The sequence below is a fragment of the Talpa europaea genome, assembly GCF_964194135.1.
Source record: "Talpa europaea genome assembly, chromosome: X".
Classification (NCBI taxonomy): Eukaryota; Metazoa; Chordata; class Mammalia; order Eulipotyphla; family Talpidae; genus Talpa; species Talpa europaea.
This window is the reverse complement of record NC_140081.1, coordinates 61,459,551-61,485,672: the sequence shown is the minus strand read 5'-3', so window position 1 is coordinate 61,485,672 and position 26,122 is coordinate 61,459,551. Positions and strand designations below refer to the sequence as shown.

Below are 26,122 nucleotides of genomic sequence, written 5' to 3'. Positions count from 1 at the left end.
GCGCTGCCAACTGGCTTTCTCTTGCATGGCTTCTGTACGATGGGAGCAGGATTGGGAGTCGGGCCCAGGCTACTTCTGGGGTTGTGTGGTGTAGCTGAATGACTTTTAAAAAAGTGCTTGTATAGTTAGTGTCATTCCTGCCCTTTTCTCAATAGACTTGCAGTCCTGGGCTGAATACTTATCCGGTTTGGTTTTGTGTCTTTGAAACAAGGGAAACTTCCAGTGACCGGGCTGGTTAATCAGCAATGCTTATTCTCTCTTCCCTACTATTCCTCATTGGGTTTGCTTCTACTCCAGTACATTGGATTTCCAATCACATCAAACCTTATTAGGCTGCCTTCCATTCATAGCAGATTAGATTCCCTTACACCTCACTGCCTAGCAGGATTTTCCTCTCAACAATGTGCAGAGCATTAGATTCCCTTACATGGGTTGCTGCTTGTTATGTTGTGTTCGGAGCTGTGGAGTATCAAATTCTCTTTCTCATCACCAGTCACTGGGTTGTTAATAACACCTTTGCAGACTCAGTTCTCTTGCACACTCTCTAATGGACAACTCTCTCCACAAGCGCTGACCTCACACTCAGTGCCCCACGCCCCCACATCTGCTCACAGAGCCATTGAATTCAGTATGCAGGGTTGAGTACCCAGGCCTCGGAGTCTGTGCTAGGTACTGTAGGGCTTACAGAACTGGGGGACTGATCCTAGCCCTTGAGGGTTTACAGTCTAGTGGGGTGGGGACAGTTAAGGAAGTACATATAAGGGAGCACTATGTGCATGAAGGGTAAATGTTACTTATACTACTTTCCTAGTAATAGTTAATTATATGTCCTAAAACACCTTAGAAAGCAACTTGTTACTTATAGTGCTAACATCTCCCCCACTCTGTTCTGTGATGAGAAAAGAACATTATGAAACACAATTGTGTAAAAAATGGGGAGATTTTACCTGGTTCCACTGCACATAGTGGCAGAAAGGTGCTAAAATTCTGGAGTCTCTTAATACGCTCAGCCCTGCTTTCATCTGTACCGAGCATATCAGAAACAATATGGTTCTAGAGATACCCATCAGGCATAAAGCAATAAAAATTCATACCTAGACTTCTCTTTAATATAGCCTCCCATTACGTGCAGAGTAGGATCTAGCTTTGTCTTTTTTTTTTTGATACCAAAATATTGTGCAATTTTATTCATCCCTGTAAGGGACATCGTCCCTGCCTCCTAAAAAAGTGGAGTGAGTCATGGTTTCCCACAAGCAACAGAAATGGGATGCATGCATTACCAATATGATCTTAATGCTCAAGAGTCTCAACTTGGTGGCAAAATCACAATTTTGCATCTCACATTAGTGTAAATATTGCCTCATTCCTTCTCTATACAGTTTCCCATTCTTTGAACACTTATGACATGCCCGGCACTGCTCCAGGTGCTTGCTTTATGGTGGCATCTCAATAATTGCTCACCATAAATGAGCCTTCTCTGCATTTGCTGTCTATAATAAAATTCAAGTTTACTGGCAACAAAGGGATGTGTTTTGTATTTCTTTCTGCCAGCTCAACCAGAGCGCTTCATTAATGCCAAATTCCTAATCTGATATGAACAGTACTCATAACCTAGTCTGAAGCTTGAAATGACAAATAGCGATCTCCAAAGAAATGCAGTTTGGAGAAAGACCTAGCTAATAAATAGAATTATTTGATATTGGAATTAAATAAAATCAAAGACTTGGATTGAATTTTTTTTTTCTCTTTGACTCCAAAATATTGTGCCATTTTCAAAATCCCAGGAAGGGAAGGCAGCAAAAGTAAGGCAAAGTAGAAGAAGGTGACAGGACCGATGTTTTTGCCGTTTGCTCAATCTTTCCTAACCAGCCAAATATCCAGGGTGTATATAAACCAGAGTAGGCTATCTGTATTTTCTATTGTAATTGTAAAATGTAAAGAGACTTTGCTAGTATGGAAAAGTGGCAGTGGTATTCAGAATTCATTTTTTTCAAAAGCGTGTTACTCTTCAAACTATGTGGGCCATAGCACTGTTTCATTAGAATAATAATAACACATTGATCTTCAGCTGAAATGCCTGACTTATTAACCTGACCAAGGTCATCACCACTTGCAGGGGGCTTTTTCTTTTCCGAGACTCCCGCGATGTGTAATGCCGTATCCTCCTAGCCTCACAAACACTCCTGCTAGAGTACGTACTTCGTAATGCAGAGACTTCACATTTCATCCTCTTGAAACCAAGACTTATGGGTTATGGCTTCAGAAGGACAGTCCGTTCCAATCTACACTGTTATTTCCTGGATACGGCTTATTTCACAGTACAGCTCTCTCTGTTCCCCGTGGCTTGTTTTTAGTTATACAGACCATGGTGACGGTCATTCTGCGTGGAGACACCCCTTTTCACATTCATAGCCTTATATTAATAGCGTGGTGTACATTGCCCCTGACTCACATAATCGCCATGCAAAATGCATCATTCATAAATTGTTTAGTGTGACCTTTTGCTCAGTAGCCCTAATTATTATTATCACAGAAGCCCAGTAAACTAGACTGGTAATTATCAGGGATTTATTTGAATGGACAGCGAAGCTATTCCTGGCAAGTTAGTCAAAGCAGTTGTCATGACAGCCATACAAATATGTCTTATGAATTGGGTTAATTAGGGAAATTAATAACTGTTAGTTGGCCCCTTTCCCCGAGGTATTGCCTAAGCATTATCAAAAGGGGAGAGGTGAAGTTATAAAAAAAAAAGTTTGCATCCCTCTTTTAAGAAAGTTCCATTTTCAACTAATGAAAGCTACCCAGCCTTCAGAGATGACTCCTGGGGAAAAACCCTTATTTTTATGGGATCTTCTGCTTTTGAAGGTCTCCGAGTCAGCAGGTACAAGTCACACGAAAAAAATGTCATTAAAAAAGAAGAGCTAAATTGTTGGTTCCCTGAGGCTGCAGGCTTTCATTTTAGTCACCTGTCAGAGCTCTCAAGGGACTGTCCCTCCTGGCTTCCACTTTTGGCAGAACCCTGCTTTGTTTTTTGCTCATCTAGAACTTTCTTGCCTTGCTCTCTAGCCTGTTCATTCTATCGGTTTTCTTATCTTATTTTTTCCTTCACAAAGAAGTTGTGAGTTTTTCTCACCTGGGTTTCTGCCCCTCTGAGGTTTTCCAAGTTTTAATTCTGTTGGAGGCCTTTTTTTTTTTTTTAATTTAATGCCTTGGGGACATCTAGCATTGCCTGGTGGTGGTTTTGCTCTTTTTTCAAAGAAAGGAAAAGGGGCTAGCTTTGAAGAGCTTTCTCTTTCTCGTCCCTAAAAAGAAGTAAAGGGTAAAGTCCAAGTTTCTTCTCTGTGCATCTCAGCATTTTAAGTTGTTTCCTCCTTATAGTGCAAAGGAAAGAGAAAGAGAGAAGTTAAAAATGAAACCAGTTTTCCCAGATGAGATCCTTGTTTCAAAAAGATTTGGAGACTTTTCATAATGATTTTGAATCGCAAATCATCCCTTGGTTTCTTCCACAGGGCAAGGAGAAGGGGTGCCAGGAGGGATAAAGGAACTGAAGACACAAATTGGACCCTCAATTTATGACAGTTCCTGGATGCCATGCTTTTTCATATAGTAACTAACTTAATCCTCTCACAGGATTATGTGACTGAAAATGGTATTTTCTTACTTGTACACATGAAGAAACTAAAGTCTACAAAGGTTAAATAGTTCTCCTGAGGTCACACATCAACAGGACTTGAACTCGGGTCTATCTGATCCAGTGCTCTTTCTTCTACACTAGCTAGAATGTCCCAGAAAAGTAGCTGGCTTCTAGTACTTTACAAATTCCAGATGCCTGTTCACACCCCTAATTCTTACTGACTAGAAATGTCCATTCTTCATTGATTCTCTGCCTCTTTGGCCATTGAGACTTATAGGTCAGGGGTCAGTAGTCAGAGTGATCCTTAAAATTCAAATTTGGGGACAATTCAAGTAAAAAGCTTTTAGTAGAGGGCTAATGTCTTAGAACTGGCCAAAGCACTTTCTGTGCCGCACTAGAGTCTCATGAGCAGTGAAAGGTCAGCTTCTGTCTCCATTTTACGTGCAGTTGTCTTGTGAGGGAAGAGAGACTTTGTGTTGCCTGAAGGGGCTGGTGATGTTGGGAGCTATCACAGGACACATGGGAAATGGAGGTGGTTGGGATCCTCTGGGTAGCTTTGTTCTAGTAAAAGAAGATTATGACAGCTTAGGAGGCTGCGAATTGATAAAAGGTGGCTGTTCTATACCCATATTTTTGGTATACCCTTATGAAATTTAGAATGAGTATTGAACGTGTGGTATTTTTTGCATGTCTAATCTATAAAGAAATTCATTCATTCTACAAATAGTTATTGAATATCTACTTCATGTTAGACACTGTGTTTGAGGTCCCAGGAAAAGCTGGGATAAAAATTTCTAACACCACGGAGTTCACATTCTAGTAAATGGGGAGAGATAATAAAATAAGTGAAATACATGGTATTTTGCAAGATAAGTACTACGGAGAAATAGAAGGCAGGGAAGAGGGGATTATGACCATCAGAGATTTTTTTTTTAATATTTAAATAGGAATTGGGTGGTTAGGTAAGGCTTCAGTCTGTTAGATTCCTCATCACTTCATGCGCAGATGCATGAAGTGCATAGCTGGGATGATAGTTTGTCCATTCATTCCTACGTTCCTGTGTACCCTTGTATCTGACCAGGCATGGGATACACATTTAAGAACAAAACAGATATTTCTCCTGCCCTGATGGAGCCCCACGTACAGCGCGGGAGACAGGAAAAAATGACTACACAGTTAATGACTTGCAGTCATGATAAAGTGGTGGAAACCTGTACAAGCTGCTAACATCGGGCTCGCTTCCGCAGCACATATATAAGCTGGTAACATGTGCCATGCACAGAGACCGGCACAAAGCTGCTAATTCTATTAGGCTAAAGGCCACAGGCTGACCACTGAATATTTGGTCTCTGGATGAGGACCAGGATGACATGATTACAGACCAAATTTCATTTGGGTTAGGTTGCGTCCACGGATCTGTGATTTTGTGATTTCAAATGTCTGATTGCCATAATTAATTGCATATCGATAGCTTCAACCCTTCAACCTGCAACCCAGCTAATTGCTGGCATTTGATTTTAAACACACAAACACACACACGGTTATGTTTTTTCTAGAAAACAAACGACTTTGATTTGGTGAACTGTGGGGCTACAAAACTGACTTAAAAGGCGGGAAAGTTAATGAGGGTAATAGCTAATTTTCAGAGTGGAGTGTGTATTTGTTCTTTCATTGTGCCCCGAATCTTCAAAACCCCCTAAAATGAAAGATTGTAGGATAAGTGCATCCTTTTTATTTTTAGACCATGGAGAGCAAAGTATTTTAATGAGGAAATACATTATATTATTCTCCTACAAACCAAGGGCTAATAGCCTGGAACTGGTACTTTGGCTCCCTAAAAAGTCCAACAAGACAAGCCAATTATGGACTCTGAAACATTTTTATTTTTAGTTCCTTGTAATAGCGATTCATTCTCTGCTATGCTACATTAACTGGGAAACAAGTTGAAATGAGAGTTTTGGCACCTTTAGAATAATTGACTATATTTACCCAATTCTTAATAGTGTAGAGAGGTTAGTGCGTGGGGGATGGAGGCGCAAAAGGAGAGGGAAGGGGAAAATGCATCCAAGGAAAGCATGGCTTTCAATAAAGTCGTGACTTTCAAATTGACATCAGTTTAGCTAACTTTTATTCCCTTCAGTTTCGTTTCAAGCAGACAACATTTCGGTTATTGATGCTGATTTCTGCCTTTGTGTGTGATGAGGTGTGACTCTGGCGAGCAGGAGTAATTAGCCATTTACAAATGGAGAGGGCAACAGGTCCAGCTGTGACGTTATCCATTTCACCATCTGGGGCCCCCCAGTGGAACTCAACACCTGGGAACGCTGGTAGCCCCGTCCGCTAGCCTGCTCCCTTTCTTTCCAGGGGAATTTCTTTTGTCCTGGAGGTCTGTTCCTTTCCCTTTTGATCTATCTTTCTTCCTTCTTCATGCAGTAGCTCTGCCTGCCTCTCTGATGGTCTTTTCGGAAGTTTCAACCAATGCCAGTGTGGAGTGCATCTGGGACATGCCACCATGGATGGAGGCTTCAGGAAGTAGAAATGCTATGAGGGAAGCAAGTTGAGGTTAAACAAACTGTTCAAAAAATATCATCCTAGGCCTCATGAATGCAATGTAGGGTTATTAGCCCCTCTGAACTTTCTACTGCTCAGATAACATCTGGAGACTTAAGTTCAATTCTGGATGTCTTATTTTTAAGTGGAACACCGACAGACTACTGGAAGCTTCCAGGAAGGTTAAGAAACTGATAAAGGGCCTGGAGACCATGTCCTTCATCAGCATTATTCATATTGCTTACTTATGATGCAGACTAAAAAGTCACTTACACAAAAGCCACTTCGTCATTGGTCTGTGCTGGGCAAATGTCTCGAAACGATGAGACTGAAAGTAAAATGCCACAAAAGCATAAAAGAATAGAAACTAAGGATACTATACTATATTACTGAAAATTATGCCTGCCTTAGAGGACTAGATTGTAAGTTCTAAGAAAATGAACTGGGTTATATCCATCTTTGTATCCCTGGCAGTTAGTTAAAGACTTGGACATTGTAGGTGCTCAGTATATTTGATAAGTGACAACAAAAGCAACTTAGTGTTGTTCATTGGCCACGTGTGTGCCCGATCATAATAAATTAATCAATGCCATTTAAAAAAGCATAAAATATTCTTCTTAATGTTTGGATTGTGAATTAGTTACTATGAGTAAAAAAATATATGCCGTTTGAACCCAGGACCAACTAATTGCTTGACTAGCCCCACAGTTTTCATACACTCAGCATGGAAAATCATTCAGGAAGGAGTTAACATTGCTGAAAAGTCTTAGCTGTGGCTTATTTTCTTCTTAGGAATATTGAGAACATGTAGTGGGAAATTCTGAGATTTTCTGACGTTTTAAAGTCTCTTTTCCTAAAAGATGCTTCTAGTAATAATAAATCATAAGAATTCCAAATGACAGAAGGAGTGATAACTTATGAAAATAAATTTTCAAAAGGCAAAGTTTATGGCATGACTGACCACCATAGGATCCTTATTATTTTTAAAACACATGGAGAGAGATGATTCATACCTTTGTATATTCATTCTCTATGTGCTGATGCCGTATTCATTTATTTTTTAAAGCACAGGGGAGAAAATGGTTTGGGGGGAGAGAAAAGTATTCTTTGTTTGCACAGATACAGTGTGTACATTGTTGTTCTGTGATAACAGTAAGTGACTTCAGAATCATCTGTCCTCTGTTATCCAGGGAGAGAAGGCACAGAAACATCATTCTCACAGTTTCTGAAGAAGCCAAGGTGTTCCAGGTTTCTTCTTGCGACCTTTCCTCACTTTGGGGCACCGGTTGCGCTCAAATCTCCAGGACCCCATAGTTAGCTGGTGAGAGATAGGGAGGAATTAGGGCTCTGGCAGCACCTGGAAGGCAGGAGGGTGAACCCATGATTTCTAGCTTCTTCCAGAGGAAAGGCACAGTGGCAGGCAATCAGAAGAGGAAGGGAATGTGGGTTAAAACCCCCCATCCTTAGATTCCATAAAAGGAGAGAGGAAGTGCCTGCTTTGCTCCCCGAGTGTGCAAGGTTTAAGGAAACTTCTTTTTGTGGCACGCAGAGAAAGTGGGTCTGAAGTGCTGAGCAACAGTGAAAGTCTCCACCTACAGGCTGCTGCAGGAAAGAGCTCCAGCTTCCTTTCCCACCTCTGACAAGTGGACCAGGAGAAGTTATAAGAGGCTATCCAAACTATGCTGGACTTGTCTCAGGACTCATCTTTATGCAAAGGCTGCAGAGAGAATTTGAAAGTCATGAACGTCTGACCACTGGAGAAAACCTTTACTGGCTCAAAAATAAGTCTCTGTGGTTTAATTAGCTACCCCTTCGGACATCGATTTTTCTAGCACTTGTGCTGAATGTAACCTGTCTTCCAAACTTCACAGAAGAGCCAATCCAAATCTGGCTGGATTTGTGACTGTGGGGAAGTTGCTTGATTATATTAAGCATGGCTTATGTTCTCTGTCTTCCCTGAAACTCATATGTAACTTGCAAAATCAAGAATAGGAATCAGAAAGAAGCAAACTCTTCCCCACAAATACTTTCCCTCATTTCATCCCCTTTAGATCATATGTATCTCGAGGCAGTGCTGATGGCCAGTGTTACCTGGGGGGCCTTCTTCAGTGGCTGCCTCCTCTGTGTCCCACACATACATTGTCATGGAACTTACAACCCTACTTTATAATCGTCTCTTCACTTAACTGTCCCCAATGCTCGGCGTGTGAGATCCCTGAAGGCAGGAGTGGAATCTGATTCATCTCCATATACCTAGCATCTACCGTGGGGCCTGGTGGTATATGTTGAAGTGAATTAAATCATTTAGGCCCTGAGCTGTTCTTGCTGCCATTTGTTCTGCAACATTCAGTCAAGGACAGCCAGGGAGCTTGAGGCAAATCTTCTCAATCAGGGAGGAGGGCTCTGAATGATCTCTTTCTGCTTTTTTTCTGCCCCTTTTCCTTGCTTCCATCTACCATTTCCCACAACCAGTTGCTTACAGTTTGTGTGAAGAATGGTCTTAAGCACATTGCAGGGTTTTCTGTGACTTTTCTGTCTTTCCACCCAGGGCTGATGGCTGTCATGTTATTCAGCCTTTATATAGTACAGTGAAATCTGATTAATTGAGACTAATTTGGGGGAAGGCCAGTCAGAATTATAGAAAAGGAAATGCAATTTTATTACTTTCAAGTTCATAGGGTAATAAGGAGTAGACTAACAAAGCTCTTGCCAGGAAGTTTTGCCAAATAGAAGTCCTTGGACCTGCTTTAATGAATAAATAAGAATGATGTGCAATTAACATATTTATTGTTTGTAAATTGCTTCTAAAGTGCTTAAAAACAATTTATTCTCTTAAGTAGTTTAAACACTTCCCTCCTAATCTTGTTTACACCATAATTTGCCTAGCAAACCTTTTTAAAGACAGACACAGCAGTGTCGCTCTATCAGAATGATCACCAAATATGAATGAGTGATGTCTGAACTACAAAGGTATGACTCCAACATGGTGAAGCCAGCCAGCCTGAGAATAATGCTTTGAGAAAGTAGGCAGAGCAGATTCCTCCTCTCCAGCTTATTTTTTGGTCAACAGAATCAGGGGCTCGGGTTAGTTGCTCACTCCCATTTAGGGAGGAGGAGATTTGTCTCACTGGGAAGCAATACTTGCCATCCTCCTAGTCCCTCTTAGTGGTGTAATGCTGGTTTTCACGGAGGCAGTAAAAATGAGCAAATTTACCTTTTGGATAATTTCACTATGATCAAATAATCCCCAGTGGGCACAACTAATAGAAGATACCGTATTTTGATTGCAGTTTATCTCTAGCAATTATAGATGAGCAATTTAAGTGGCAACAAAGCAAGTCATTTGCTAGAATGAGGCCATATTTCACAAAGCTTTATCATTCGCCTTTCTCCGGATCACTCAACTAAAGAGTCTGTTTCCTTGGGTGGATCATACATCCTCTTTCTACAGTATCCCTAGGAACAATTACTTTTCTTAATGATGGGATATTGACAAGAAATGATTTACAAACATCATTTGCACTAAATTTCACTTTTTCCTCCCACAAGAAATTTAGTTGATGGAACTTGACTGTGATAGATTTTCTCTTCGGGGGCTTCTTAGGAGAATTAACCGGAAGGAACTGGGAAAGAGGAGAGGAATGAGCCCTGGCCTGGGTGGCAGAGAATTGAGTTCTAAACCCATACCGGGGTTACTAATAACTGTGTTATGCTGGGATGCTCATGGGGCCCATTTGACTTCAAAATAATGTATGTTTCTGTGTGTGTGTGTGTGTGTGTGTGTGTGAGAGAGAGAGAGAGAGAGAGAGAGAGAGAGAGAGAGAGAGAGAGAGAGAAAAGACAGGTTAGGTACTCTCTATGGTCTTTTTGAATTTTAATGCTCTGTGGATCTATGATTCTGTGACGGTCATGAACTCAAAAGGAATTTTTCAAAGCCTCAGTGGATAGCATTGCATTGTCAGTTGCACTAAGGATTTCAAGAATATTTCCAAATGACCACATTTGGCAGTAAAGCAACTGAGGCTCTATCATGATCTGAAGAAATAATTAATATTGCATAAAAGAATGTACTTTTCTAATTTATGAAGGATAGATCTCAGAAGGGACTATAGATTGAAAGCAAAAGCAGTAAGTCAGTCAATTGAGCTTCCATTTCCTACTGCTATAGAAGGTCCCTTGATCTGGAAAGCCTAATTCTTAGACTCTTGCTCTTTTTCTGCCAATAATTGGCTATTTGATCTAGGATTCAAAAACCTCTCTGAGCCTCAGTTTTCCCATCTGTTGAGAAGGGAAAACAACATCCTTTATGTTTACTTCTTAAGAGTATTGTGGCTGTCAGAAGAAAGCATATTCAAGGTTCTGAGGAAAAAAAAAACCCACGACACTAAAACACGATGCTATTTAAACAAATAATTTTCAAAACTGGGCCATTGAGATAAACATTGTGCTAGATTGTAACACAGCCTCTTTAAAATGTGTGGATTGCATCGCGCTCACTAGACTGTATTATACACTGACATCTTAATATTAATAAACATGGGGTTCTAATTTTTTAAGTTTATAAGTGATACTTTGGATGGATGAAAGAGATGACAATAGAGGGGTGGGGGACAAAGTTTGTTTTTGGCTTCAGCCCGTTCTCCCTACTGAAACAAATACAAGTCAAAGATGCACAACAGTTTTTCTTGAAAGAGATTTGCAAACCCTACATTTCATCCTTGAAGGAGACAAGTGACCTCTTCCTATTGCATAGACATCAGCTAACATCAGCTGGCATTCAATTCGCAAACAGTGTGTGAGCACCTGCTCTGTGCCAGGAAGAGTGACAGGCACAGAAGCTACAGGAATGACAATGTGCTCCTTGTCCTCAAGGGGTTTCTAGCTAGTGGGGACAACGGATAAACAACACAATGCGTTGTGTGCTGTGATAGAGTTTAATTATCTCTATCAATTATACTCCTTATATTTTCCTTAGGTTATCACATGGGTCACATTTCACAACTGGGGAACCCCGCTTCTAAGGCAGTGCCATCCAGTAGAAGTTATGTGATGATGGAAATGTTCTATATGTGTGCTGGTGCGGTAGCCGCTGCTTGTCTTTGCCAGTTGAGTGTTTGGAATGTGGCTGCAGTGGCTTAAGCTTTATTTGCGTTCATGTAAACTACATATGTCTACACGGTACAGAATGCAGTGTGGGAGCTGTTGGACGGCCCTGCTCTAAGGAGTGCAGCGTGTGCCGACAGTCAGGCTCCAGGGCTGTGCTGACTTGCTTTGTAATTTAATTTAATTTTATATATATTTTATATCGTTCTTCCTTTTTGTAGAACGCTTTGGCTCTTAGAAAGCCTTGGTCAAGCAGCCCCTGGACTATCACCCTGTTTTTCTATCCCCACACTACACTAGCCTTTGAATGGCTCATTTCCAGCTGATGGCGCTGAATTATGCATGCTAATGTGCTTTACTTAACCCTGGGATGAGGTTTTCAGTCTTTCCTTCTTTTTTTTTTTTTTTTTAAGAAAAGAGATTCCGTGTCCGTTCAATCATAACAGAGGAAGGAAATGGGGCGAAGGAAAACTAATTTATAAAGGCTTTTAAAATATCTCAAATCTCGCCTCTCACATAATTTCAGATGGTGTGAGGTCATTTCAGCTGAGTTCAGTTTTCTCTGTCTCTCTTACACACACACTCCAGCTAAGATGTCTGCTGTGGGACGTTGGGCTCTTATTCCTATTGAATCTGCAACAGGAAAGTAGAAAAGTTGGCTAAGTGTACACACACATATTTGTATGTGTGTATATATACATGCATGTTTTATATATATATATTTTTTATCTCTCATGCCCAAAACAATATCAGTCACATTATTTATTCTTCTGATATGGATAAATAGGGAGAGGATGGTAGGAATCCTCAGAAAGAAAACTATTCATATGGTTGTAGTTAGAAATGGAAATTCCAGAGTAACTAAGTTTATGACCTGATAACAAGACCTGTCATTTTTCTGGTAATACTGAGTTTCAGAAAGCACACCTGCACAGGTTCTCCCTAGTGGCCCAGGGGTTAAGTCTCAGCAGTATCACCTCTATGGCCTGAGTTCGATCCCCGGCCAGGGAGCTAAACCACATAGCACAGCAGACCTCTCCTGTCTCGCCCACTGCTCCCCTCAGCAGTGTATTTCAGTATATCTGCCTGTTCTGCTCTCCACTCTCTCTGGTGAATCCTCTCACCCCCCATACCTCTGGCCTGTACCCCAGTTCTTCTACACAAAAATAAAATAGTTTATTTAAAAAGAAAGCACCTGCACATACATTATTTTGATCCTCATAACAGCTCTGTAAGTTAGTTAGGACAGGTATTATTTTCATTTTATGGACTAAGAAATTGAGGTTCAGAGAGGCTCAGTGATTTGTTCAAGGTCACACAGCTAGTATGCACTTTTCCTGTTTTCCATCTTGCAGACTCTTTGGAGGCTTTCTAGGCTTTTTTCTTTGAATATTCTGTGATCTTTTCTAAGATGATTACCATCTGTGGGAGGTGCAAAGATAACAAATCTCCTCATAAAAGTGTGTGTGTGTGTGAGAGAGAGCGAGAGCGAGAGCGAGAGAGAGAGAGAGAGAGAGAGAGAGAGAGAGAACGAACTAAGATATAACTGTCCACACTTGTTTGTACTGGTTTAACTCCAAACAAAATGTCTTTTTGTTGTTGATGTTGTCAGGTAGACACAAGTATTGAGCAGACCAAGATGAGGAGTGGGTGCATCAGTTTCCGTTGTGAAGAGGGTGGTGTAAGAGTGAATGGAGAAGGAGGTGTGTAAGAGTTTTTGAAGGACTGCCCAGGAGAACGCTGGGGAGGGATGAAACTGAGAACAGTGTGGGGAAAGGAAGGTAGAAATCACCTGCACAGGTTGAGGGGAATAGCAGCCTGACACAGTATGGTGTTATATTTCTGACAGTGTTAATTTTTTTTTTTTTTGACAGTTAAGTTCGAAATTGTTCCTGGTTTTGGCTGCTGGGAGTCTGATGGCAGAGGGAAAGTGAGGAGTTCCCCCTCATTATTTCTTAATCTTCCTGCAGGAGGAAATTGCTCTAGTTGTGTTCACCGCCCTTGAACCTGTCATGTTTAAGCAGGCTAGGATATTTTTTTCCCTCCCAAATAGTACACTCAGTCAGCCAGTCCTAATTACTTCTGTTTCATTGCATTTTCCAGAATCCTAATGAGGTGTGGCCTGGTGGTGTGAGCACAGGATCTGGAGTGAGAAATCTTAAAATTCTTGTTGCAGATACGACCCTGCTTCTCTCTAGTAGAGGGCAAGTCTCTTAACCTGTTCTGTCCTGCTGTTAATGGGGTTAATAATATTTATTTAGCTTATAAGGGTAGGAGGAGGATTAGCTAGTTAATGTTGGTTAAAATGCGAAAAAGGAAAGAGATGGGAAGTTTTTGTGCATCATGTCCGTTTCCAAATGCCAACTAATTCTTTCAGGATATTAACAGGAGGCACCTGCTCTGTTGCAGTCATTAAACCCCTCATGGAAGTCTTGCTGGCTGGATGAGAAGCATAATTTTTCAGTTCTGTGCCATGAGCACTGTAGAAAACGTAGCTGCCTTCAGCTCCAGTTCCCAACTTGGGTGTCTGTTTTCTGTCCATCTAAAAATATTACTCTCCTTTATGTTTTCTCAAAGGCACATTTCTCAAATGTTTAGTCATTTTTCCCTTTCCTGAGTCTTTTTATTTACTGTTAGTGGTACAGAATGACTGTGGGGGGAAAATGATCCCTTTTTATAACAGCCTGTTAAACATTCTGGAATTCTTTGTGGTAAACGGTTCCACATAAATGCAAGATGCTTTAGTAATTGTGTTCTGTTGGTGCATTGCATAAGTGTATTACAGTTTCTAATACTCCGATAATTTCGGCTTTGCCAGGTGTAATTATGACTTTACTGTGCACAGTTGCCAGCACTCTGTTTTCAAATCAGCTCAAATTCTAATCTGCCCTCACTGGCCCCTCCCCACCCCCCGCATAAAAAGAGAAGGTCTATTAGGATTTGGGAGGAAGGTAGGACATTTAGAGAATGAGTACACATTTCCATTACTTTCTTGAATCCTCTTCCCATTGCTTCTCATTTATGGTTCACGAAGTGATGCTGAAGGGTAAGCTCTATGTTGCCTTTCCCACTGATTTGTTGCAATGCCTGTTTAAGTTGCAAGAAACTGGAAGCTACAGTGGATTTCCTTTCGTGCCTAATCATTTCAACAGAACCAAATGCCCTTAATTTAAGCCATAGTCATAATTAGAGGGTTGCCCATGTTAAGCAACCATGGAGTCCGATTTTGAGAAATGTTTACTGTGCCTCATTAAATTTGAAATTAGTACTTAAAAGATTAGAAATAAATAATCTGTTTATATTTTCGTGACAGTAAATATCAGTGGCTGCTGGAATTGACTCTAGGCATTCCAGTTAACAGCAACACCCCTCTGTTTGCCATGGCAGTAATCAAAATAGCTGCACCAGAAGAGAACTACAGAGGACTTCATTGATCATGAACAAGAAAATGATCTATTGTATTGTGTCTAATTAGAAAACATCAATATCAGAGGCTAATGCATTCACTATTTTTAAGATGGTATACTACCCGATTGTTTTTTGTCTGCATGATCACATATTACAGGCTTGAGCAACAAGCTGATACAAGAGAAATGAATTTACAGTCATATGCCAAAGACTGTTACTCCTTCACTCTTAAATAGGCTTGTGGAGGCAACTGGATTTTAAGTGATGCAGAATATAATGAGATTGGGGTCGGAACTGGATTTGGGGGTGTTGTTTTGGTCCACAGGCACAGGGCCACCTGCCACTTTCCCTCCAAATATTTTGAAAGCCTTTTCAGTTGAAGGGACTTGCTCAAAAGAAATTGCAGTCTGAAGGCTACAGGGCTCCCTAGCTGCTGAATAGCAGAGAACTGAGGCACTGATAAAATAGAGTTTAGCAGAAAGGAATGGAGCAGCTCAGGTTCTGAGAGTGTTGGACCTTCTCTGAGCAAGAAAAGCTCAAATATAGGCTGGATTCAGGAGAGCTCATAAGGTGTGTCCTGGGCCACTGTCTGTGGGAGGCCTTATGTTGGCTTTTATTGTCAGGTGGGCCAGCTTGACCAAATCATAGCTTCTGCAGTTAGAGCTATCCCATACAGCATTGCCAGTCATTTAGGTCACCTTCCAATGGTGGTTGCCAATGTCTCTAAAGAGATGGTCATCAGGTTTCCAGGGAAGGAAGTGGCTCATTCCTGGATCCTCTGGACAGTATCACTGGACCTTCCACCTAGGTCTGGCTAAGTATCTCCAGTTAGTGTGTGCCAGATTTTTCCTTTGTCTCGCTATTCCACTATACTCTCCTGGCCCATTCACTGAATATAACCAAGAAAGTCATTCTGAGCAAAATCGGTATAAAGCAGGCTAATCTCTTCCCTGATGTTACCATCTTGTGTGTGATTTCTATCTCAGTAGTAGGGAATGCCAAGAACAGAGCTCCTGGGGATTTTTCTTGTTGTCCTTGTTTTTGTGGCATGTTCTAGCTGAGTCAGTATTTAATGTGGCTGTAGCACTTAACCTGTGTGTTTGTTTTCTTGGCTGTTTAAGGGGGCAATAACAGTTGGCACCTGCTTGGAAAGTACTTTGATATTTGGGGATGAAAGACACTCTCTGCCTGCAAAATAGCTTTAATGTGCTGTAGTTACATATTTGGGGATGGTGATTGGACTCCAGGGTTTGTTCCACTGGCAAATGTGGTTAATAGCTATGTACTTCTCAGGTTGGGCTCTGTTTATGTGGGATGAGATTGTGTGACTCATGTGATTGGATTCATCATTTTATTTACTCTTCAGCTACTTTCACGCACACTGAGGTCTTGTTGATTTTGTATTTGTACGTAGAATCGGCATTAACTGGGCCCTAAGAGCTTTTTACAGACACCTACTATTTTGGAGTACACTATACCCCACAAAGGACTTAGAAAAGGGTCTCAGAGCCTTATTCAGAAACCTCTGCCTATCTGTTTGATGGCATGGTGCTTAACCTGAACTTTCAGCAGGCTCTTTGCCTCTGAACTGCATGGATTCCTGCAGGAAGCTGCTAGGTTTCTCAAGGAAGTCTTTGTGGTAAAATTTGCGACTGGCTTGCTCTTCTAAAGGCACAACTGTGACTCAATCAAAGATGAAGGCAGAGAAAAGCATTTTCCCTAGGCTGCCCTTGTCACCTCTATGTAGTCTGACCACATCAATGGTGTCAGTGCAATTTTAGGAGTCATGATGAAAGGCACCAAAGAGGGGAACTCTTTCAACTTGACTTGTTGGATGTTAACCACATGGCCTGTATTTCCCGTTGATAGCCTTGTCCTGAAAGTCACTGGAATCCTAGAGTTCTCTTCTACATGTAGAAAAGTGGCTGCCACACTGTCAATCTGTGACTCAGCGGTCTAGAATCAGGCAAAGCTTTATCTTCTCTTCGAAATTTTATCTACTCTGGTTTGGAAACACTATCATGCATCTCTACTGCCATTCATAGAAATGTGGCAGGAATGATGGATGATGGGCAAAAAGCACCCATCCGTATCATCTTATCCCTGGCAGTTATATCCAGACTACTGTGTTTTTATAAGGTTCTAGTTGGAAGGGAGGGCAGAGAACAAATTGTAACTGAAGAAGAAGACAGTGTGCAGAATGGATGCTCTCTGGAGAAACAAGACCACCTTGGCCTAATAGACTTGGTCATCTGTTTTATTTGTGATAATAGTCTCATTCTTAACTGTCCTCTCTCTTCTCTGGTCATTCATTGATGTGTTATGTGAATATTTGCTTAGTGGGCAGCGTTGTCAAGAGATCTCTGAAGAGAGCCTCTAGTCCAGTTGGAGAGATGAACTGACATATGCTACGCATGACATAATCATACAACCGGAGGAGGAATATAACTGCATCACACAGTCTGTACACAAAGTGCTGAGATAATGCCAAGCAATATGGGATGATCAGCGATGTAGAGCAGAAATGAGGGAAGTTAGATATGGGAGAAGTAGAGAGACTTGGATTAGATGACTCCTTAGCTAAAGATTTAATTTAGATTTAATACTAAATGCAACAAGAAACCTCTGTAATGGTTCCTTGAATCCTTGAAAAGAGAAGAGCTATGGTGAAAATAATGGGTGGGGAAAATCATCTACATAGAATTTTACAGAATGGACTGGAGCAAAAGGTAAACGGAAATGAAGACATAGTGGCACAAGTTGATGAAGGTTTAGGCATTGCAGCCAAAGAGACTTAAATATGACCTATTTATAAGATCATTAAGAACTTTATAACCATTTGATGGGAGAGGGACTTTTTCTGAATTTATGGTATAGGTTTGTATATGGGACAAATATAAGGGCCAAATCCGCCTATGGGAGTCACCTACTCTCAGCAAGCCATTAGGGTAATATTTATTTTTGTTGTATACAGTAGCAGTGTGTTTCTTAAAGTTGTACTCCATAGCCTTTGCACAAGCATATGCATATGCCTGCAGGTATAGATGTGTCAGATTCCTGTCTGTGTGTCAGAGAGAGAGCGAGAGCAAGAGAGAGAGAGAGAGAGAGAGAGAGAGAGAGAGAGAGAGAGAGAGAGAGAGAGAGAAAGAGAGAGGTGAGTTTCAGGTTTTTCTGATATTTTAACTGTCCCTAGTAATAGGACCATCAATTTGTGACTTCCTTGTGGGTATAGACCATGTCTTTTTTTTTTAAAGATTTATTTTATTTATGTATGCATATAAGACCTAGGGTGTAGGCTGGAGGCATGGTGGGGCGAGGGGAGAGGATTCACCAGAGGCAGAGTGGGGAGCAGAACAGACAGATCTACTGAAATACATTGCTGAGGGGAGCAGCGGGCGGGACAGAAGAGGTCTGCTGCACCATGTGGATCAGCTCCCTGGCCAGGGATCGAACTCGTGCTGCAGTGGACAGCTTCATAGTTCTGACACTTAACCCCTTGAGCCACCAGGGAGGCCTCATGTCTTTTTTTTTTTATCCTCAAGGTTTAGTGCATGTATATTGAATGGATGAATGAATGAAATAAATAACCTGAGTCATTTTGTTTTAGAATGCTAGAATTTTTGCAGCTTGTAGGGAACTTTGGCATTACCTGGGTTATTCCCTTCATCTTATTATTATTTTTTTTTATAGAGGCATGTTTTTATTTATTTATTTATTATATTTGTTTGTTTGTTTTGTTTATACATGCACTGGGTACAGCCAGAAGCGCGGGAGGGTGAGAGAATTCACCAGAGCCAGAGCGGGGAGCAGAGCAGGCAGAAGGACCGAAGTACACTCCTGAGGGGAGCAGCGGGCGGCAGGAGAGGTCTGCGCGCCATGTGGGATCCTCCTCCGGTGGCCGGGGAGCAGCCGGGGATCGAACCGGCGCCGCAGAGGCCGCGGGCAGCTTCGCAACCCAGCGCTCAACCGCTGCGCCACCGGGGAGGCCCTATTCCCTTCATCTTAGAGATAAATGAAGGTCTCAAGAGGGGAAAGCAGTGTATTCAAGGCCATCAGTGAGTCAGTGACTAACATGGGAAGGGAATTCACTTCACGCTACTACACCACCTGGTTTGCTGTAGTCAGATGTGTGTGTAGAATTATGGCTGCGATGTGTGCAGGCAATGTTAGGGGGAGCTTACTTGGCTTGTTTTCCAGTTCAGGGTAAAAACGAGCTTTCTAGTGATAGCAACACTGGGGATGGTGCCTTTTATTCCATCTTTGCTAATTCCTGCTTCAGCTGCTGCTGTCTGGATGGATATGAGTCTTTGAATATACATTCTGGCTGGAGGCATGTTGGCTTTATTTTTATATAGAATTTACATTTTCATTTTTATGTGTTGGGGATAGGCAGTAGGAAAAATCCATTTGTTAATTCATTTCCTAAAAACGTCTTTGTGAAGAGATGCCATTTGAACATCAGAAACAGCAGTCACTTTTAGGAAAGTTTACAGGTCTTTCATCATTCATCAATAGGCACAATTATAATTATTAAAAATCAGCAGTGAAAAAGGAACCAACATTTGAAGATCACTTTGCTGGGCATCTGAATAGGAATTCCATTTTTCTTGTTTGTATTGTTCAAGTGACTGAGAGTTAAAATTTAAAAAATAATAATTAGCAGATTGCAGTTATGTTTTTCAGTTTGATGGGAAATTTAAAGTGTGATTTTAAATGGCTGTTCATTTTCAAACAAAAACCTTAAGGTTTTAGAAATCTCTGTTTTCATCTCAGCATCTGCAACTTTTGTCGTAGCTCTGTGGGTGTGTACCTAGGGGTTTGTGCCTCTGGGCAAAGATTCAGGTCCTGGAGATCTGCATTTATTAGGCTTCTTTCTCCTTGGGGTTGAAGTCCTTGGTGATAAATGTAGTGCTGAGAGAGTTACAGTCACTTTTCCTGAGACTAGGGCACAATTCAGTGAACTGTAAAAGTAATGCAAAATGACAATCAAAGTAGGGCATTCTGGTACCTCGGGGGCCTGACAAAGTGAAAGTATTTGACTTCTAATGTGCCAGACTTATTAATGTAGAGAAAAAACAAAGGGTACGCACCCACCCAGATAGGAACGTCACCTATCCAGATAGGAGCTGAGAAAACAAAGTAGTAAACAAAGGCGGCACCTCTGCAGGTTAAGAACAACCAAAATCAAAACCCAAATATTGCAGTCAAGTCCCTCTGTTAAGGATCATGTCATTTCCCTTTCAGATCAACATCTTGGCTCTACCCAGAACTTATTGACTATTTTAACAAATACAATGATGTTGTTTCCAAGAATGCAATAAAGTATCAAACTTGAAATGGAAAAACTGCTTTTGATATACTAATAGCACTGAGAAGTAGCAGTATTCAGTGTTTGAAAGCCAGTGAGGGACATCTGTTACAAATTAAAGGCAAGAACTCAAAACACACACAGGTTGGGGTCAGTGAGTATACAGGCAAATCCTGTGTGAATCAAGATTTATGTTAGAAAGGTGCTTCTAAATTACCAATAAGCAACAGAAATGAGGCTAAATGGTGAAGCGTTTTGACTATCTAAAATACTCAGCTCACCAGAAGCATTTATTCTTCAGGTTTTCAGAAAATCAAGATTTCATTACTCCTAAGCCACGTCTGCTCTTAGTGAATTCCTAGGATAAAGACTTCTAATTAGAGAGAAGATAGTGGAGAAATGTATTAAGTGATTGGGAAAGTGACTTCAGCTACAACTGAGCCTGGAAATAAAAGTTTGCACTAGACCCTTTTTTTTAATGTCAAAATTAGGTTTTTCAGAAGCAAATGTTGTTCTTGTCTTTTTGCTGTGTTCCTGTGTTAACTTGACTGTCTCATTAGAGATGGGGACATTTCCTAGTGAAATTAATGTGACATTTAGAGAAAATTTCCCCTCTCAAATGTTTCATGTTATTTGCCATTTAGAATACTTAGTGAGGGGATTGGAATAATGTCAAGCAAATTTTGATTAAATAAGGCCCAACCAGGAGCTAATACATTCGTGCAAAAACGAAAAGGTCTTTTATTATTTCTTAAAAAGTATATTTCTGCTGTGGTTCTTCATTGTACATTGAGATGACCTTGGCAGATAATCTGCCAGAAGTGGTGCCTTCTTCAAAACAGCTGGGCTTGCCTTCGAATACACAGAGCGTGAGGTCAAAGCCCATGGCCAGTCCGTTGCATCGGACATTTCTCCACTCTGGATGTACATTAGAAGTTCCTTGGAAGTTTTTAAAAAATACCAATGCCTGGCCCCCACTTCCTCCTTCAGAATTTTTTGGAGTTGGACCTTGGCAATGGGACTTAAAACCCCAGCAACAAAGTGCTCTGTTTGATTCTAATGTGCACTTAGGGCTTAGGATATGTAAACTATTCATTAAAAAAAGATTGTTTCCTTCTTCAGGGAGGTCTGAGTCTTGTTCCTTGTTCCACCTGAACTGTGGAAAAGTATATCTTCTAACGCACATGAGCTGGGTTTGAGCAAACACCTTGAATCAGTAGGAGCAAGAACACTTGCTGTCAATGTGCATAGACCCAGAAGAGGCCATTTATGGGTAGTTAGCTCAGTTGTGTGGAATGTAGTACTAATGAGGCGAGAATGGTGTTTCTCATCCAATTAGAGCAATTCTGTTGCATAGGTTGTTCCTGTAACTCCAGCCAGCCAAGCTGCCTCACATGGAGACCTGAGACTCATTGCCCAGGCAAAAGACAATGGATGGCTCAGCATCGCCCCTCCGCTGTGGGGCCATCAGTTTTCGGAATCTGCCTTGTGACCAGAGCTTGTAGGTACATGAGGATGCAGCACAGGGCATGTGCCCTTTATGCTTTGTGCTGGTTTGAGGAATGTGATATTTACAAGAATGAGTGTTTTACTCTTTGAGAGTATATAAAGGAGAATGATAGGAAGGCAATGAGCTTCAGTGATCCTCTCTCATCTTAACCTGGCGTGTCTGCTCAGGTTAACCAATCTGGATTCCAGAGCAGGGGAAAGAGAATTGTCCCCCAGGCAAGCCTCTAGACCTGTTTCTTCCTTTTAGTGCCTGTGAATGGGGATCCTCGTGCTGAGATACATCATTTCACTAGGATCAAGAAGTAGTATTGTCACTAGCGATTAAAAAAAAATTGTGTGGTTTTGTTGACTTGTCCAAACCTGTAGCTCTGGCACCACGCCTGGAGGTCAGGTCTCCACAGAGCTCCGGGTTTGGGTGCCCTCCTAAGTAAAGCTATGCAAAACACTTTACTTGAAACGGGCTTCCTGGCATTACCGTGGGATGTTGAACATGCTTTTCCTGCAGAGCCAGTGTCCCCTTGGTTTCCTTTTTGGCATCCGTGTGTCTTATCTATTAACTTTCTTGAAAAAATGATTTAGTAGGTTTGGAGGTGGAAATGGAATGAGCGCATGTTTCTGTTTCATCTCCTGAAAGAGGTCAAACCCCTGATCTAACTAGGGGTTTTAGGTTCCGTAGAAAGCAGGATAAGGGTTCCCACCCTTCACCATGAGTCGTAAGTGCAGTTGAAGTTACCCTTTGGATCCATGTTCTATTGTTCTTATTTTAAAGTGGAGGAAAGTAAGTTGCACAGAAATGAATTTGTACAGAGTTGCACAGGGAAGCTGATAATTAAACTCTGACTGCTAAATCAATTCCCTGTTCTAATTGGATAGCATGCTTTTGGGAGGGAGGGGGACTTCCACTTGTTAAATTATATATTGTACTGAATATCAGAGATTAACACATTTACCCAACACCTTCTTTAAAAAAAATTCAAGGAATGCTTGTTGCTTGGCTGACTGATGGATAACCTCTTCCGCGATACTTCCAGGAGCATATTCCCAAAGCTGCTTCAAGTTTTCCTCCTCCTTCTATAATTATATTTGCAACAATTTCAGCATCCATTTTCTTGGGAACAAATTAGAAATGAATTGACCCTTTGATTTTTACGCTCCCAATCCATTCCTTGCAACAGAACGAAACCTTACTGTGGTTTACATTACAGGGGATTTTCTCCTCCAGATGAGAATAGTGTGGGTGGATATTGCACAACCCATCTTCAAATGAGGGGCGTGTGGGGTGGGCAAGGGCATGCCTGAGGAGAGGATAACTGTGGAATTTAGTTTCCTTCTTCATTCTCTCGCTGCCTTTCTTCCGCCTACTCTCTGGCTCCCTCTCTACCTGCTTTAGGTACGTAGGGGCCCTACCCTGACTGTTGGCTCTTTAGTGCTCAAGTGGTAGCTGGACCTGCTATTACCTGTCCTCTTTTTCTCTACCAGATCCGAGCTCCTTGAAACCAAAAGCTGCATTTAAGAGCTTAGCACAATAAATGTTTGACAGGAAGTCTGAATAAAAAATCTGCTATTTTGTTAGCTCGACAGCTATTGTGATTCCTTCTCCAGATACACTCAGTTGAGCGGTTTCAGAAGGCCCTAAGTGATGGTGAGAATGGTGAGGATTTCTGGTAGGAAGGCAGGAGGGTGAAGCTGGGTTTGGGCATTTTTCATTTATAAAATGTTTTAATGAGTCTAGTATTTTATTGGGAGTAAGATCCACTTTACTAACGCTTTCAGTTACTTCAGTGTTGGCTCTCTTCCTCTGTGTTCCCACCTTCTAAGCCTGCCCCCTGCAACCTCCCCAACCCCTGGGTGCTCATAAGCTATTTTCCTATCTCATCTGGCAGGTATTCTGCATTTGCTTTTGTAAAGCTGTAGCTCAGGCAGTCTACTGTAACCAGATTAGACAGTGGTGTTTTAATGATAGGAGCTGAGACAGGGGTTTGCTTGCAACTTCATGTTTCACATGAAAGGCTTCGGCACCCCCTGTGGACTGCCCTTCACCCCCTTTTAGGCATAATACTTGTTTGCCTTTATATCTGTGATGAAACGAAGGCCTTCCTGCATAACCAGCACTGAGCAAAATGTCTCAAAACAAAGGGAAGTGCAGAGTTTAAATCCACAGTGGGGGATTACCTTGCCTGCAATTTCCATATCTATGGAATAAATATTTTAACATGTTAATTATCTACTACTAATAAAAATACCTTTGAACTTTCAGTCAATTTGACTGGCACAGAATTGTGTCCACTGGGGAATGGGAAGCAATTAGTTTCTATAAAGATTGTGGGTCATGCTGTATCTTCTCCTAAGTGGTTGCATGGTCAGTAGCCAGCCTTATTCTAAGGGATGTTTGTGTCAAGTTTATCGTGGTCTGCCTGTGAGAGCTGCCTCCACGGGCCCGTGGAGGCAGCAGGCGTTCCTCAGGCTGTTGCCCCACTGTGGCCTTGGTTTCTGATTCATTCACTGCTTTTTGCCCAAACAGAAAAATTCTCATTAGGTAGGTCAGTTTGCCTCTTCTGATGAATCATCTATGTAACCTTTTTCCTCTTTTTCCCCATTGCAGACGGAAAACTATTCTTTTGACTCCAACTACGTGAACAGCCGAGCCCATTTAATCAAAAGGTATGTTGGTTTGCTTGCCTATTTCTACTATTAACCATGATTTAATATAGAAAGCAAAACATTGATTTGCTTAATGGTGGCTTTTTTAGATTTTAAAGTGACTGCCTATCTTTTATATCAGAATAGCTGGAGCATTTAGAAAAGCATAAAAGATTAAATAAAAACCACTGATAATTCCACAAATTCACTTTTGGAATTTTATTGTATTTTTTTTCTTTTTATTGAGGGACCATGAGTTTTCAACACAGTGTTGGTTCCAACAGTATAGTTTGCCACCTCTGCACCTGTGTCATCGCCCACCACCGAACAGCCAGTCACCACCCACCCGCTTTTCCTGTTCCGCCTCTGTCCCTGCTAGGAACCAGCATTCAGTTGTCAGTGTCCAAGGATTGTTTTTTTTTTTTTTTTGGTCTCATTTCCTTTGTTTATTTTCCACAAGTGAGTGAAATAATACCTTACTTGTCTGTCTCCTGATATCTTTTACTTGGCATAACTCCTCAAGGCTGTTGCAAATGGCAAGATTTCATCTTTTTTTTTTAAAATAACAGAGTAGTATTGCATTGTGCATATGTACCACGTGTTCTTTGCTGTTCATCCATCCTTGGGCTCTTGGGTTGTTTCCATAATGTGGCCATTGTGAGTTGTGATGCAGTGAACATAGGGGTGTATTTATCTTTTGTTATTAGCGTTTTCATATTCTTTGGGTAAATACCCGGAAGTGGGATTGCTGGGTCATCTGGCAGATCCATATTGTTTTTAATTTTTATTTTGTTTTTTATGAATTATTTTATTTTATATAATTCTTACATCATCTTTCATTTTTGCATAATGTATGCATTTTCATTTTGGTTATATTCCCCATACAATTCCCACCCCCTTTTTCTGACCCTAATCCCTCTTGTCCTCCTCCCACCCCACACTGTAATGTGTCTCTGGTTTATAGTTGCTTGTTGATTTTGATTTTTACTTTATTGCAATTAGTCTTTTTCCTGGTCCCTTATTTAGGTTTTCTAAATTCCTGCTATGAGTGAAACCACCCAGTATTTTTCTTTTTCTTTCTGGCTTATTTCACTGAGCATGATCCCATCCAGCTCCATCCATGTTGCTGGAAATTGCATGAGTTTATTTTTTTTTGATTGCTGAGTCATAGTCCATTGTGTATATGTACCACATCTTCTTGATCCAGTCATCTAATTTTGGGCATTAAGGTTGTTTCCATAGGGCCAAAATAAGGGGGGTAGGAACGTACAGATCCATTTTTAATATCTTGAGACACATCCATACTGTTTTCCATAAGGGCTGGAGTCGTCTCCATTCCCATCAACAAAGGGTACACGATGACTCCTTTTTCTCCACAGCATCATCAACACTTATTATTTCTTGACTTTTTCATCTCTCTTTATCTCAAAATGTATGCATAAACACAGATTGAACATAACATTGGTATCATATTAAAATCTAGTTTTCTGTGATTTAGAAATCTAATATTTGAAGAGAAATACTTTCAAAATCATGTTGCTATCAAAATTCTTACTGTTCTTCACTCTGAAGAGAGCCCTTAAGAATTTTCTCATGTGGAACTTCCAGTAAATTTCAAAATTGCTGTTACTGTGACAACTTCAAAATCATTCTGAAGATATTTTAATGACAGAGAAACTAATTCCTTAGTTTTAAAAAGCTTTGTAGATGAGAGAGGGCAAGAAGGTGTTTGCCTAATTTACTACTACTTTAACTATTTAGAAGTGTTTCAAATGAAGCATTTGAGGTTGAGATTTGTGTGATTGGTTAATCAAGACTTCAGTTCTCCAGAGAGCCACAGTGTATGTGATACAGAGCTGACTACTGCCACGGAAGATTCTATCTGGTGCAGGCACCAGGGTACTCATTGGGGGCAAGACAAGGAGTTCAGAGAGGCCTCAAAGGAGGGGGAATTAGCAAAACAGAAAGCT

The 26,122-nt window shown here is 41.0% G+C and overlaps 1 protein-coding gene across 3 annotated transcripts in view; it reads left to right on the top strand.

Annotated features, from left to right (window-relative positions):
- The window catches only part of PCDH19 (protocadherin 19), a gene marked incomplete at its 5' end in the record, with an annotated part of 101,398 nt that overhangs the window by 32,472 nt on the left and 42,804 nt on the right, over positions 1-26,122 (top strand). For all 3 annotated transcript variants that reach the window (XM_084258069.1, XM_084258068.1, XM_084258067.1), the window contains one exon: positions 24,115-24,173. In XM_084258069.1, the coding sequence (XP_084114195.1) occupies positions 24,115-24,173 (59 nt within the window). The remainder of the gene's footprint in view (positions 1-24,114; positions 24,174-26,122) is intronic.